This window comes from Notolepis coatsorum, assembly GCF_963971535.1.
Source record: "Notolepis coatsorum genome assembly, chromosome: 8".
In the NCBI taxonomy this organism is placed as follows: domain Eukaryota; kingdom Metazoa; phylum Chordata; class Actinopteri; order Aulopiformes; family Paralepididae; genus Notolepis; species Notolepis coatsorum.
In genome coordinates, this window is record NC_140172.1 from 10,365,817 (window position 1) to 10,379,470 (window position 13,654).

The following is a 13,654-nucleotide window of genomic DNA, read 5'->3' on the forward strand; positions in this document are numbered from 1 at the left end:
AGCTCATTCCAGAGCTTTGGGGCTGCCACTGCAAAAGCACGGTCCCCCCTAAGCTTCAGCCTGGAGTTTGGAACGGCCAAGAGGAGCTGGTCAGAGGACCTGCTGTCACCAAGGCAAACAGTGATGGCCCTCTGCAACATGTGAGCAACACACGGCATGTGCTGGAAAGTTAGCTGTCTTGCTGCAGTGATCATGGTTAGGGCGCTGTTTGTTCCGAGTGTGGTGACCTTTTGTTGGACGTCCCAGGCCTCTGCCACAGACAGAAGATCATCTGTTTGTTTTCTGGATGTTAAGGCAAATGACTGAAGATGCCATTCCCTGTCAATCATGTGTGCAGTCACACCGATGTACTTTGAATTGCTCACCGAGGTCCAGTGATCCCCAGTCAGAGCAACACACTCTTTTGCTTCTTTTTCAGTGTTCATAAAGCTGCTGTATTCTCTTGGACATTGTCTTTCTGCACGGCAATTTATATGTTGTGTCAGACGATGCCATCTGCAGCACATTTTCTAGCCCCTTATCTTCGACCACCGAAAGTGGTCTACAGTCCACGGCAATCCAGCAGTGAGTTAGTTCATTTGTTACACTTGGTCTGACAATTTTATTTATTTTTACAAATTATATATATATATATTTTTCTTATAATATTTTTGTTCTCACTTTTTCTGTTATTTTTTTTGTATTCGTTATGCCAATTCCCTTCCTGGTCGTTGCGTGCATTGCCCCACTGTCGGCCTAGGGAGGGTGTAGAACAGGGGTCTCAAACTCGCGGGCCAATTGCGGCCCGCGGGATGATATTTTGCGGCCCCCTACTTGACATCAAAGTTTAGTGTTAATGCGGCCCGCGCGCAACTTGTTGCCGAGTCGTTGCGCAAGTTAGAAGTTTTATTTATTTGATCACTTAGCGCAGGCTCATGACAGCAACGTTACGTTAGTGACTTGGTTGAAACGTGATTCCGGAGTGATATCAAGTAAAGTGGCAGGCAAATGCATCCTCGCTATCTCCTCTGCGAGCAGTGCTGCACTGCCACTGTCTGTCTGTGTACGGGTCTGGTCCAATCACATTCAGCGTCCCGTCAGAGTTTCTCCCCCCCACCCACAGTCTGCGAATCAGAGGCAGAGTAGGGCGGGTCTTCACGGAATGCGTGTCGTCTCTTCAGTCAGAGCAGAGAGTTGACAGCGCATCTACAGTAGCCTCGCTCCCAGTTTTTGTTAAACGGAGTGCGTTGCAGTGGCGATTGAATGGAACTCGGTTGACTCAGATCATCTTTAGCCTCGTAGGCATATTTATTTCTCAGGCGAAACGCGGTCGTGGTGCCGCTATATATATATCAACAACAATCAATAACAAATAATAGACCGGAACAGGAATGTGAAGGAGACGTCAGTGACGTCATGTACTGGACATACTACATCGCCCTCTGTAGAACACAAATGAGTAAGGGCGCACATAATAATAATACATTTAACAGTTTTATCTCTGTGAGATAAATGTAGCTAGTTTCGCCAGCAGGCAACAGAAAAATAAGCCATTCTCTCTCTCTGATGCATACATAATAAAATAATGTATGACTGAAGTGATGGAGACCATGTTTGAAGGCAAACAAAAGCAAATCCCCCTCAGATCGCACAGCAACCAGAATAACTGAAATACTGGCTGGTGATTTGATTAAACAGCTTTGTGATAGAATAAAAAAAGATGCACAGTGCATTTCCATAGCTGCATGTGGATGAGTCCACTGACACCACTGAGAAGCCTATGTTCTGAAGAACCGTTCATGTTCTGAAGAACCGTTAATGTTCTGAAATGTTATTGCTAAATATTGAGAAGATTGGATCAGTTTGTACTTTTTTTTTGAATACTTGAAACTCTTTTTTTGTGGAATATTTGATGCGGCCCAGCCTCACCCAGACTCTACCTCCAGCGGCCCCCAGGTAAATTGAGTTTGAGACCCCTGGTGTAGAACTACCACATGCCTCCTCCGATACATGTGGAGTCAGCCAGCCGTTTTTTTTTTTTTTTTTTTTATTATTGATCTTTTTCCCCCTCCATTTTCCTCCGATTTTCTCCCATCCCAATGTTAGTCGTATGCCAATTCCCAATCCCCTTCCTGGTCGCTGCGCACTTACCCCCCACAGTCAGATCATCTGGGAGAGTGGAGGCTATCACGTGCTTCCTCTGACACACGTCCAGCCAATCAACCGCTTCTTTTCACCTGGCAGCGCGGATCCTCCCTGAGAGGGTGTAGCGTGTGGAAGGATCACACTATCCCCCTCAGGTCCTATCCGCGCTTAGCAGGCGCCCCGACCGAACTGTAGGAGTCGCTGTTTACAACGACCCGGACCCGCCCCGCCAGCTTCTCCCACCCTCTAATACAGCCAATTGTATTAGTGTGAACGGCCAGCCAAGCTGGTGACAACCCCGGAGCTGTGAGCTGGATTCGAACAGGCGAATCCAGCTCACAGCTCCGGGGTTGGTGACGAACGCAATCTCCGCTACGCCACCTAACCGCCCCACCCCCAGCCGCTTCTTTTCACCTGACAGCGAGGACTCTCACTGGGGGAATGTAATGCGTGCGGAGGTTCACACTATTTCCCCCCAATCCCTTCCCTGCTGAACAGGCGCCGCGACCGACCAGTAGGAACCGCAGTTTACAACAACCAGGACACACATACCCCGCCGGCTTCCCACCCACTAACACTGCCAATTGTGTTAGTAGCAGGGACCGAAACTAAAGCCCGCCACCCGCCAGGGGCGCTCAGTTTTTACCTTTGGCGCTTGACACTTAGAGGGCTGCCCGCCGTGTGGCGTGTAATCAATCAAGTTCATAACGATACTCTTATTTTGAAAATCTGTGCGGGTCTCATTTCCGCCCCAAGCGCATCTCCAGTCATAATATCGATGGCTCCGGCAGTTAGCAACATTAGGTTCGTATGATACTCTTATTTTGAAAGAAACCGTGGCAACGAGTCATATCCGCCCAGCCCTGCAGCGGGATACTATTGGCTAAGGGCTTCTGCTTGCAGTGCTCGTGTCAACACAGAGGCAGTCTGCTCTAGTCTAGAAGAGCGGACCTCCATGAGCTACCGTTACTGTTTAAACAATGACCCAGTCAACTATTCACTTTTAGTTTAATACATGACAAGGCATTGTCTAACGGTATCTAGCTGGCTAGCTACTGATAGCTGCTGATATCAACAAATGCTCCAGCAATAGTCGACTCGAATGCATAATACCTCCGTTCCCTCGTTAGCTAGCTCACGTTAGCTAGCTCACGTTAGCTAGCTCACGTTAGATCTATCTGTCCCAGTAAACTAAATTGTCTTAACGTTATCTACCGGGCTAGCAGTAGCTACAGATAGCTCCTGATATCAATGTCTTATAACATTGATTGAATGCGTATTCTAGCTGAGGGCATGTTGAATGTGATTTGACAAAAGAACAGTAACGTTATACCAATAGGGTCCAGCTGCATCGCCGGAGAATCCTTGCATGCTGAATGTAGGGTCTAGCTGAATATAGGGTCTAGCTGCAGGGCCGGAGAATCCTTGCTGGAGCTGGAGGCTACTCAAGTATACACACAGACAGTGGAGCTGTTTGCAGATAGCGAGCATTTTGACTTATTGCGTGGTGGCGATGTCTCGCAGATAATACAACTACAAGTATGATTATATAATATATATTTTATTTTAAAAAAAAAAGTATATAAAATATATATATATATATATTTTTTTTTTTAATCAAAAAAAATTTGGCAGGTAAGAAATATGCTTGGCGGGTAGATTCTTCCCATCTACCCGCCACTGGCCGGTGAGTCAAAAAGTTAATTTCGCTCCCTGGTTAGTAGGGACGACTGACCAAGCCGGAGGTACCGCTGACAGCGGGATTCGATCCCAGAGTCTCTGCAGTGGTAGGCGAGTGCATTCTCCACTGCGCTACCCAGCCGCCTGGTCTGACAAATTTTTGCTCTGAATCCCGTCATCTGGTCTAGTGTGGTTAGGCGACCCTGCTTGCTTGTACTCTGGGTAATGTTAACCTGACCGGTGTTCGATTTAGCTTCTGTGGTAGCTCCAACATGTTTGGCATTTAGGTGATAGTGTAGGCTAGAAATGCTCCGGTGATGGGCAAAGTCTTTGCTGCACAAAGTGCATGCTACCATTCTCTTATCGACACTTCCATCTGGTTGTTTTTTATATCGAAACATCCCATTCAACGTACCAAGCAACGCAGTCTCAACAGATTTTTCCATGTTGGCTCTAACTCTCTCTCAATGCACGCTGTGCAACTGAATAAATGGTATGCCTGGAACTGGTCCACTGAGAAACATTCTGCGGGGTCTGGAGTGCACAAAGATTAAAGTGCGATAAAATGCCAAATTGTTCTTTATTTCTTAACCTCTTCCACCCGACGGGACCGGTACCGGTCCCAAAATGACATCATGTCATAAATCAATATGTTCTACTCCCCAGAATGTTCTACAAAAGTATCGTTTTTTTTTTTGTCAAACATATTCAAGTATAAACATCATAACCATGTCACAACAGCATTTATAATGTATATTATCATCAACCATACGTTAGTTTAGGAATAGGTTAAGGTGGAAACCCTTCAATCGTGGGAATTGTAGTTTTTTTGCAGCCATTTTGTAGCGGACATCCATAGCTCTGGATCTACATTGGAATTTTTCAAAACTACACTTTGTGAAAGGATCTATGGGGTTCAAGGTTCATAGTGCTGTATGCATTTTTCTAATAACTCTTATTATTCGGGATAATATACCACAAAACGTAATGTTTTTGACAAATATTGAAACACAGTTAGTTTCTCTTCCCTATTGTTAGCATGTAGCAATAATTAGATCTGAAATTTGTTTCAAAACTGTTGCACCGTGGTGAAAATAAAAAAAAGTACAGTAGATTACACTAGATTTCATTATCTGTTCTTATGCACGCCTGGTGATACTAAATCCAAATTGAACTTGGCCATTTGAAAGATAAAATATGTATATATATAAATGTGCGAATTGGCTATAATAAGGTAATTTATAAGCCTGCTATTCTATATTCTATAATAATATTTCAAATTGCATTGGTCCGGATGGGAGAATTCAGTACTGTATCTACAGAACCTTCTGTTTAATCATCTTCCCTTTATTCATTTCCTTATATCTTTTGTACACATGATCTCAAGAAGGTACTGAACGAGATCAGTGGCAGTTTTTAATGTTTGGTCATTATTAGCATGGTGTTATTCACTGTCAAAGATGCAAAGACAAATCATAATTCATATTCCCCGTTGTTTCATCACAATTTAAGCAAGCCTAGTAATAGATACAATATTTCTGACACTGGGAATACATTCACTGAGGTCCATAGATGTCCCTAGATACCAAGAATATGCAAATAGACCTTGTAGAAGTGGAGCAATATATACAGTAGACCTTATTATAGCACATTTATGGATTGTGCCAAATCTTATCTTTTAAATGGGCAAGTTCTATTTGGATTTAGTATCACCAGCTGTGCATGAAGAACAGATAATGAAATCTACTGTATGTACAGTAGGTTTCTTATTCTTGCAAGAGTTCAGCCATTTTGAAACTGATTTCAAATCTGGTTGTTGCTAAATGCTCAAAATAGCGGATACAAACTAACTGCGCTCCAATATATGCCAATAACGTTCAGTTTTGTGGTATATTATCCAGAGTAATAAGAGATATTAAAAAAATTCATACAGAAGTAATTTGCTTGAAGTCACCTAGAGGCCTTTAGGAAGTGTATTTTTAATTTTTTTTTATTCCAACACTCATTGAAAGCTCTGGATGTCATCTTCAAAATGGCGTCAAAATGACTACAATTACCGACGGTCGCTTATTCAAAATGGCCGACTTTCGCGATCACAACAACACAAAAACGAATACTAAAATCGCACTAATAACACTTTAACCTATTGGTAAACTAACGTATTTATGATAATATACATTATAACTGCTGTTGTGACATGGTTATGATGTTTATACTTGAATACGTTTGAAAATAAAATTCTAATTTTGTCAGACAGTTACATTACCTATTTCCACATGTTTCCAAAATAATTTTTTTTAAAGCGCTATCCCGTGGTGAAAATAAGTATAATTTCAGAATGATCCAGGATAATTCCCGGAAAGGTGAGTAATAGGGCGCTACTTGAATTCTACTATAAGCGTTGGCGTTTCTTGCCTGGACGCGCTACTATTTCCTAATCAAATGTATATAATAGGTATTATGTTTCATCATGAATGCATGAAAGGCGGGGGGGGGGGGGTCATTTCTGATACTTTGATTGCCAGTAACGGCATTCGCTTTGAACACAAAACGATGATCAGCTGTATGTGTATAAGAACATTGCACGATCAAGCTGAAATTGACGTCAGATAGTCCTTACCTGTGATCGGGAGTATTCCAAAAATAATATTCCAATTGTTTGATCGCCATCTGGTCCATCTGCTGTCCATCTGGCCCACGACATAACCCACTGCAACATATGCATCTGATGTCCCGTAGACGTTTGGATGCGATCGATTGAACCTCTAGGCTTCCCTCTACTGAAAAACTGCACCCGGAGACAGTTGAGTGTAACACAGGGTCTGGAACAGGGTTTACTGCACTCTCGATACTGCCACCTGGGAGGATCTGGCCGGTACTGCACCCTCAGAGTCGCAGTATGCCTTCTAACGGCAACATACGGGTCCCTGACATTGAATAGGATATTAAAATCGACAAACTATTAAAAATACTTAATATTACGTGGCTGGCACTCAACCGCTGGCGAGCAAAAACGTAATATTACTTGGTTGGCACTGAAAGGGTTAATAATGGTCAGCTAACTGCTAGCATCTGCAATGACGTAATTCTCTTCACAATTAAATATTACATTCATTCTCTTCACAATATTACAACCTCTGATAGGTCTATCTTAGCTGTAAAGACATACATTGTCAATGAATTGGTCAAAGACGGACCACTAAAGACTACTATGACAGACAGATATGACCAAATCAACAGAAAAAGGCATCAAGGCTGCAATGCCAACAGTTGTCTTGGTGCTGGGCAGACTGAAAGGTTATAGGGTGGCAATATGCTGGATACTATAAGACTTGAAAGAAACAGACAAAAAGTGATCTTAATTCATGATCTTGATCTGATAGACATATTACAAACTAATGATCAATAGGCTACTCTTTGGCTAATCAATACATGGATTAATTGACATGTAATTGATATTGCTAATATAATATCCATTCCATTGAATATATAATTTCAGACTGAATTATCTGTACTAGTGGTCTGTGTACTCTTAATTGCTCCCAAAACAACACAAACTAGGAACAATAATGATATTTTTACAAGGACAGATACAACCACAATGTCATATTGCAGCCAACTGTTTGCCAGGTTTCAATAACCGCCCTTGGAGCAGATTCACTTTTACATCAACAACTACATTTGGAGCATAAAACATTTTTAGAACTTGAGAAATACAAACTGAACGAATGCAAAATCTGAACTCTTCATTGGTGTACTTCTCTCTTCTCCAGGTACAATTGCTGCATTGCTCCCCAACAACAAGCAGAGATATGAATGAGTCAAGGCCTCACTGCTGTGACAAGTGTGGAAAGCGCTTCATCAAAAAGGCTGCTTTTCGAAAACACCAGTGCATTCATACAGGAGAGAAGCCCTACAACTGTGACCAGTGTGAGAAGAGCTTCAAGACCTATGGCAACTTAAAGACACACCAGCGCATTCATACAGGAGAGAAGCCTTACTACTGTGACCAGTGTGAGAAGCGCTTCAGTACCTCTGGAGCCTTAAAGAGACACCAGCGCTTTCATACAGGAGAGAAGCCCTACCACTGTGACCAATGTGGAGCGCGCTTCAGTGAGTCTGGACACTTAAGAAAACACCAGCGTATTCATACAGGAGAGAAGCCCTACCGCTGTGACCAGTGTGAGAAGAGCTTCAGTAGATATGACACCATAAAGATACACCAGCGCATTCATACAGGAGAGAAGCCCTACAACTGTGACCAGTGTGAGAAGAGCTTCAAGACCTATGGCAACTTAAAGAGCCACCAGCGCTTTCATACAGGAGAGAAGCCCTACAACTGTGACCAGTGTGAGAAGAGCTTCAAGACCTCTGGAGAGTTAATGATACACCAGCGCATTCATACAGGAGAGAAGCCCTGCAACTGTGACCAGTGTGAGAAGAGCTTCAGTAGATATGACAAGATAAAGATACACCAGCGCATTCATACAGGAGAGAAGCCCTACAACTGTGACCAGTGTGAGAAGAGCTTCAAGACCTATGGCAACTTAAAGAGCCACCAGCGCATTCATACAGGAGAGAAGCCCTACAACTGTGACCAGTGTGAGAAGAGCTTCAAGACCTCTGGAGAGTTAATGATACACCAGCGCATTCATACAGGAGAGAAGCCATGCAACTGTGACCAGTGTGAGAAGAGCTTCAGTACCTATGGCAACTTGAAGAAACACCAGCGCATTCATACAGGAGAGAAGCCCTACCACTGTGACCAGTGTGAGAAGAGCTTCAGTCAGTCTGGCAACTTAAAGAGTCACCAGCGCATTCATACAGGAGAGAAGCCCTACAACTGTGACCAGTGTGAGAAGAGCTTCAAGACCTCTGGAGAGTTAATGATACACCAGCGCATTCATACAGGAGAGAAGCCATGCAACTGTGACCAGTGTGAGAAGAGCTTCAGTACCTATGGCAACTTGAAGAAACACCAGCGCATTCATACAGGAGAGAAGCCCTACCACTGTGACCAGTGTGAGAAGAGCTTCAGTCAGTCTGACAACTTAAAGAGTCACCAGCGCATTCATACAGGAGAGAAGTGACCAGTGTGAGAAGAGCTTCAGTAGATATGAGAGCTTGTTGGCCCCTGACAGACAGCTTAAAGACACACCAGCACATTCATACAGAAGAGGAACCTTATGGGTAACACATAGGGCCCAAAGGATGCCTGATTATTTTCAATAGAGATTCGATCAAATATGTGCTAAATATAGATGCAAAACAATGCATTTTTAAGTTTTGAAAGATTGCGTCCCTCACAATTATTCTTTGACATCTGTAAGCTTTGCAATAGGACTCATGAAATACTGCATGTGGTTTAGAGGGGTGGCTCTTAGGTAGAGCAGGGCAGGACGCAGAAAGAAACGATACCCATCTTCCCTAATTTCCCAAAATGTTAGCGTGTTCCTTTAAACACAGTGGTGGGAAGTAATTAAGTGTTTACTCAAGTATTTGTTGCAGTTTTTGTTCTGATCTAGTCAGCATATACCTTTTGCTTTCTAAAAAATACTGGATGGACAGTAGCCTATTGATTGTAAAATAACTTGCTTATTAACAAGTGATTTAGTTTAAAGATGATTCTGTTGGAAAATGTAACAGTGTTTGGAAAGATCGTTAAGGGTTAGGGTTATAAGCATATTGCTTCTTCCTATTCCTTTTTGGACAAAAGACTGTTGTTTATTATTTTATTTAAATACTTACAGTAACGTAAATACTTACAGTAATGTAAGAAAAAGAAAAGCTACTTTTAACTTTAACCCATTTAATCCTAATGGTCACATTTGTGATACTTTTCTTTTTTTACTTCTAGAAGCTCTAGAACAGACCTGGGCATTGTACGGCCCGCGGGATGATTCTGACCGGCCCGCGAAAGATTACATGATAATTTAAAAAAAATTAATTTCTTTTTTCTTTTTTTTTAACTTTTTTCTTTTCATGTCAACGTTCACACGCACAATATACGCTTAGGAGACATGCTCAGAAGATGTTGGTTCTCTTTGGATCCACCTACATATGTGAACAGACATTCTCAGTCATGACGTTTACCAAGCCCAGGTACAGATCCTCTCACTGATGAACATCTGGCAGCTGTGCTTCGCATCTCCACCTCAGACATGCAACCTGACTTTGATGGACTTGTTAAAGCTCAACAGAGACTGGATTTCTCACACTGAATGAAAAAAAAATAACTGAAGAACACTAAAATGTGGAAAATATAACAAGTGAAATGGGACACTTGATTTATTTTTCTTTTTTTTGCACAGTTCTGAAAACATTAAATGTTTAATATAGGCATGTAAAGTAAAAAAGGCTACAAAACTGGGACACTTTTCTTTACACAGTTCAGTGACATGTTTTGTTTATTTTTGCTATAAGATGATGTGATGTCTTTAGAAAGCTAAGAAAATCGGCGGTTAGGTGGCCGAGCGGAGATTGCGTTCGTCACCAACCCCGGAGCTGTGAGCTGGATTCACCTGTTCGAATCCAGCTCACAGCTCCGGGGTTGTCACCAGCTTGGCTGGCCGTCTGCACTAATACAATTGGCTGTATTAGAGGGTGGGAGAAGCTGGCGGGGTGGGTCCGGGTCGTTGTAAACAGCGACTCCTACAGTTCGGTCGGGGCGCCTGCTAAGCGCGGATAGGACTTGAGGGGGATAGTGTGGTCCTCCCACACGCTACGCCCTCTCGATGAGAATCCGCGCTGCCAGGTGAAAAGAAGCGGTGATTGGCTGGACGTGTGTCGGAGGAAGCACGTGGTAGCCTCCACTCTCCCAGATGATCTGACTGTGGGGGGTAAGTGCGCAGCGACCAGGAAGGGACTGGGAATTGGCATACGACTAACATTGGGATGGGAGAAAATCGGAGGAAAAATGGAGGGGGAAAAAGATCAAAAAAAAAAGAAAGCTAAGAAAATCCTTGTTTCAATAGTATATGAAACTCAAAATGCCCTTTGTTATTAATGTTTCACATTTTGTTTATCATTTTGGAAATAAATTCTATTTGAATAAATGATATTTTTGAAAGCTAACCTCACCTTTTAATTGCCAAATAATAACATACACTCTTACCAGGGGTCAAAACAATGCCATTTACTGCTTTTTATATAGAAATAAAATGTATATTATGCATAATTGAGTTTGGAATTTTGGCCCAGCCCCCCAACATATTTTCAGTTGCTCATTCGGCCCCCTGGGAAAAATAATTGCCCACCCCTGCTCTAGAAGCATGGTAGTTTGCTCTGGATAAAAAAATAAACTTTCACAAGAAACAACATGTTGTCTACTTTCAAATTGTATAAAGGTCATGTGACTAGCTTGAATCATCACATGACTAGGCCAGTCTACTTCCTGTTTGTCCATGCAGCACAAAAAGGCTGCCAGAACACCCCACAAAAAGAAGTAAGTACAACATCTTACTTTACAGATTAAACTATAGTATGTTGTGTATATACTAATTAAAGGGTCTTCTACTGATATGTAATGACAATGATATGCTTGCATGCATATTTTAACCTCAAGAGGTGGAAATGTAACCATGGTCACAAAAGAAATGGGCGATTTTGACGATTTCTCTTATTCATCCATGTTTTTTGATGACCACCCAGACTACACATGATGACCACCCAGACTACATGATGACCACCCAGACTACACATAATGACCACCCAGACTACATAATGACCACCCAGACTACATAATGACCACCCAGACTACACATAATGACCACCCAGACTACACATAATGACCAACCAGACTACATAATGACCACCCAGACTACACATAATGACCACCCAGACTACATAATGACCACCCAGACTACACATGATGACCACCCAGACTACATAATGACCACTCAGACTACACATAATGACCACCCAGGCTACACATAATGACCACCCAGACCACATAATAACCACCCAGACTACACATAATGACCACCCAGACTACATAATGACCACCCAGACCACATAATGACCACCCAGACCACATAATGACCACCCAGACTACACATAATGACCACCCAGACTACATAATGACCACCCAGACTACATAATGACCACCCAGACTACATGATGACCACCCAGACTACATAATGACCACCCAGACTAGATAATGACCACCCAGACTACACATAATGACCACCCTCACAACGCTTCTTCACTCTGCTGCCCTCCGGGAGGAGAATGAGGAGCCTCCGAGCTGCAGGACCAGCAGACTAAGAGACAGCTTCATACACCAGGCTGTAAGGAAGCTGAACTCTCTCCCAGCCCCCCCCCCCCACACACACACACACCCAGCTCCCCCCCCACTCTCTTACCTGCCTCCACAGAACCTGGACTAACCCCCCTCCCCCCCACACACACACCCAGCCCCCCCCCTCTCTTACCTGCCTCCACAGAACCTGGACTAACCCCACACACACACACACACACACACACACACCCAGCTCCCCCCCTCTCTTACCTGCCTCCACATAACCTGGATGCGTGTATCCTTTCCGCAACGGAATTCGGTTTCCGGGTTCCTCTGATTGGCCGCGACCCCCACGTGACCCGCCCCCCTATCCACCGCTCTGCCGCTGCCTCGCGCGGCAGACAGAGCGAGCGGACTCGCTCACTTCTTCAATTTATACGCATGGAAGTATTGACTGAATGAATGAATGAAAACTTTATTTAACAGATTGCAGAATGGGTACAATACAGTACGGCTCAATACACACAATTGTTAAGGGGATGCAGACCAGAGAAAGACGTTTGTCTTGTTTACATCAGGGTCCCCCATTTTCAATTCATATAGAACGACTACGCCGTAACAAATCATTAAAAAAATATACCGTTAACTGGAATATGTTGTGCCTTTACACATATGTTGGATTATGTAATTGGTTTGTCATGACAAACAAATTAAAAAATTGCGATTTACCCGCTGGCTACAACAACACTCAGTGACTGCATGTAGTCAGAGCCAGAGCTCAGCGATGCCGCTCGCGGCAGCACATTATCGCTGCGGGCTGAGCTCTGGTGTCCGCTGGAGCAAGCCAGAGACAGCCGGTGATGCGATATTTTTTTTGTTTGTCATGACAAACCAATTACATAATCCAACATATGTGTAAAGGCACAACATATTCCAGTTAACGGTATATTTTTTTAGTGATTTGTTACGGCGCAATCAATACTTCCATGCATTCGGGACCTCCATGTTTTGGGGGTATTCATCAGACAAATCGGATCCGGGGATTCGGCTCTCTTCAGTCGGGCAAGAACTGCGGGTTTTCAGCCTCTCCCCTCTCTCCTGGAGGTTAAGGGGGAGCTTAGTATTCCTGCCTCTGAGGAGGTGGCTACAACATCAACACACTTGTAGCCGGGGGTAAATCGCGATTTTTTTTATTTTTTTGTCATGACAAACCAATTACATAATCCAACATATGTGTAAAGGCACAACATATTCCAGTTAACGGTATATTTTTTTAATGATTTGTTACGGCGTAGTCGTTCTATATGAATTGAAAATGGGGGACCCTGATGTAAACAAGACAAACGTCTTTCTCAGGTCTGCATCCCCTTAACAATTGTGTGTATTGAGCCGTACTGTATTGTACCCATTCTGCAATCTGTTAAATAAAGTTTTCATTCATTCATTCAGTCAATACTTCCATGCGTATAAATTGAGGAAGCTAGCGAGTCCGCGGCTGCTCGCTCTGTCTGCCGCGCGCGGCAGCGGCAGAGCGGTGGATAGGGGGGCGGGTCACGTGGGGGTCGCGGCCAATCAGAGGAACCTGGAAACCGAATTCCGTTGCGGAAAGGA

General features: G+C 43.4%; 1 protein-coding gene across 2 annotated transcripts in view; it reads left to right on the forward strand.

Annotated features, from left to right (window-relative positions):
• Nucleotides 1-10,289, forward strand: part of LOC311233114 (uncharacterized protein) — a 69,317-nt gene extending 59,028 nt beyond the window's left edge. For both annotated transcript variants that reach the window (XM_084320003.1, XM_084320002.1), the window contains one exon: nucleotides 7,578-10,289. In XM_084320003.1, the coding sequence (XP_084176129.1) occupies nucleotides 7,578-8,894 (1,317 nt within the window). In that variant the 3' untranslated portion in view covers nucleotides 8,895-10,289. The remainder of the gene's footprint in view (nucleotides 1-7,577) is intronic.
• Nucleotides 10,290-13,654: the final 3,365 nt, after the last annotated feature.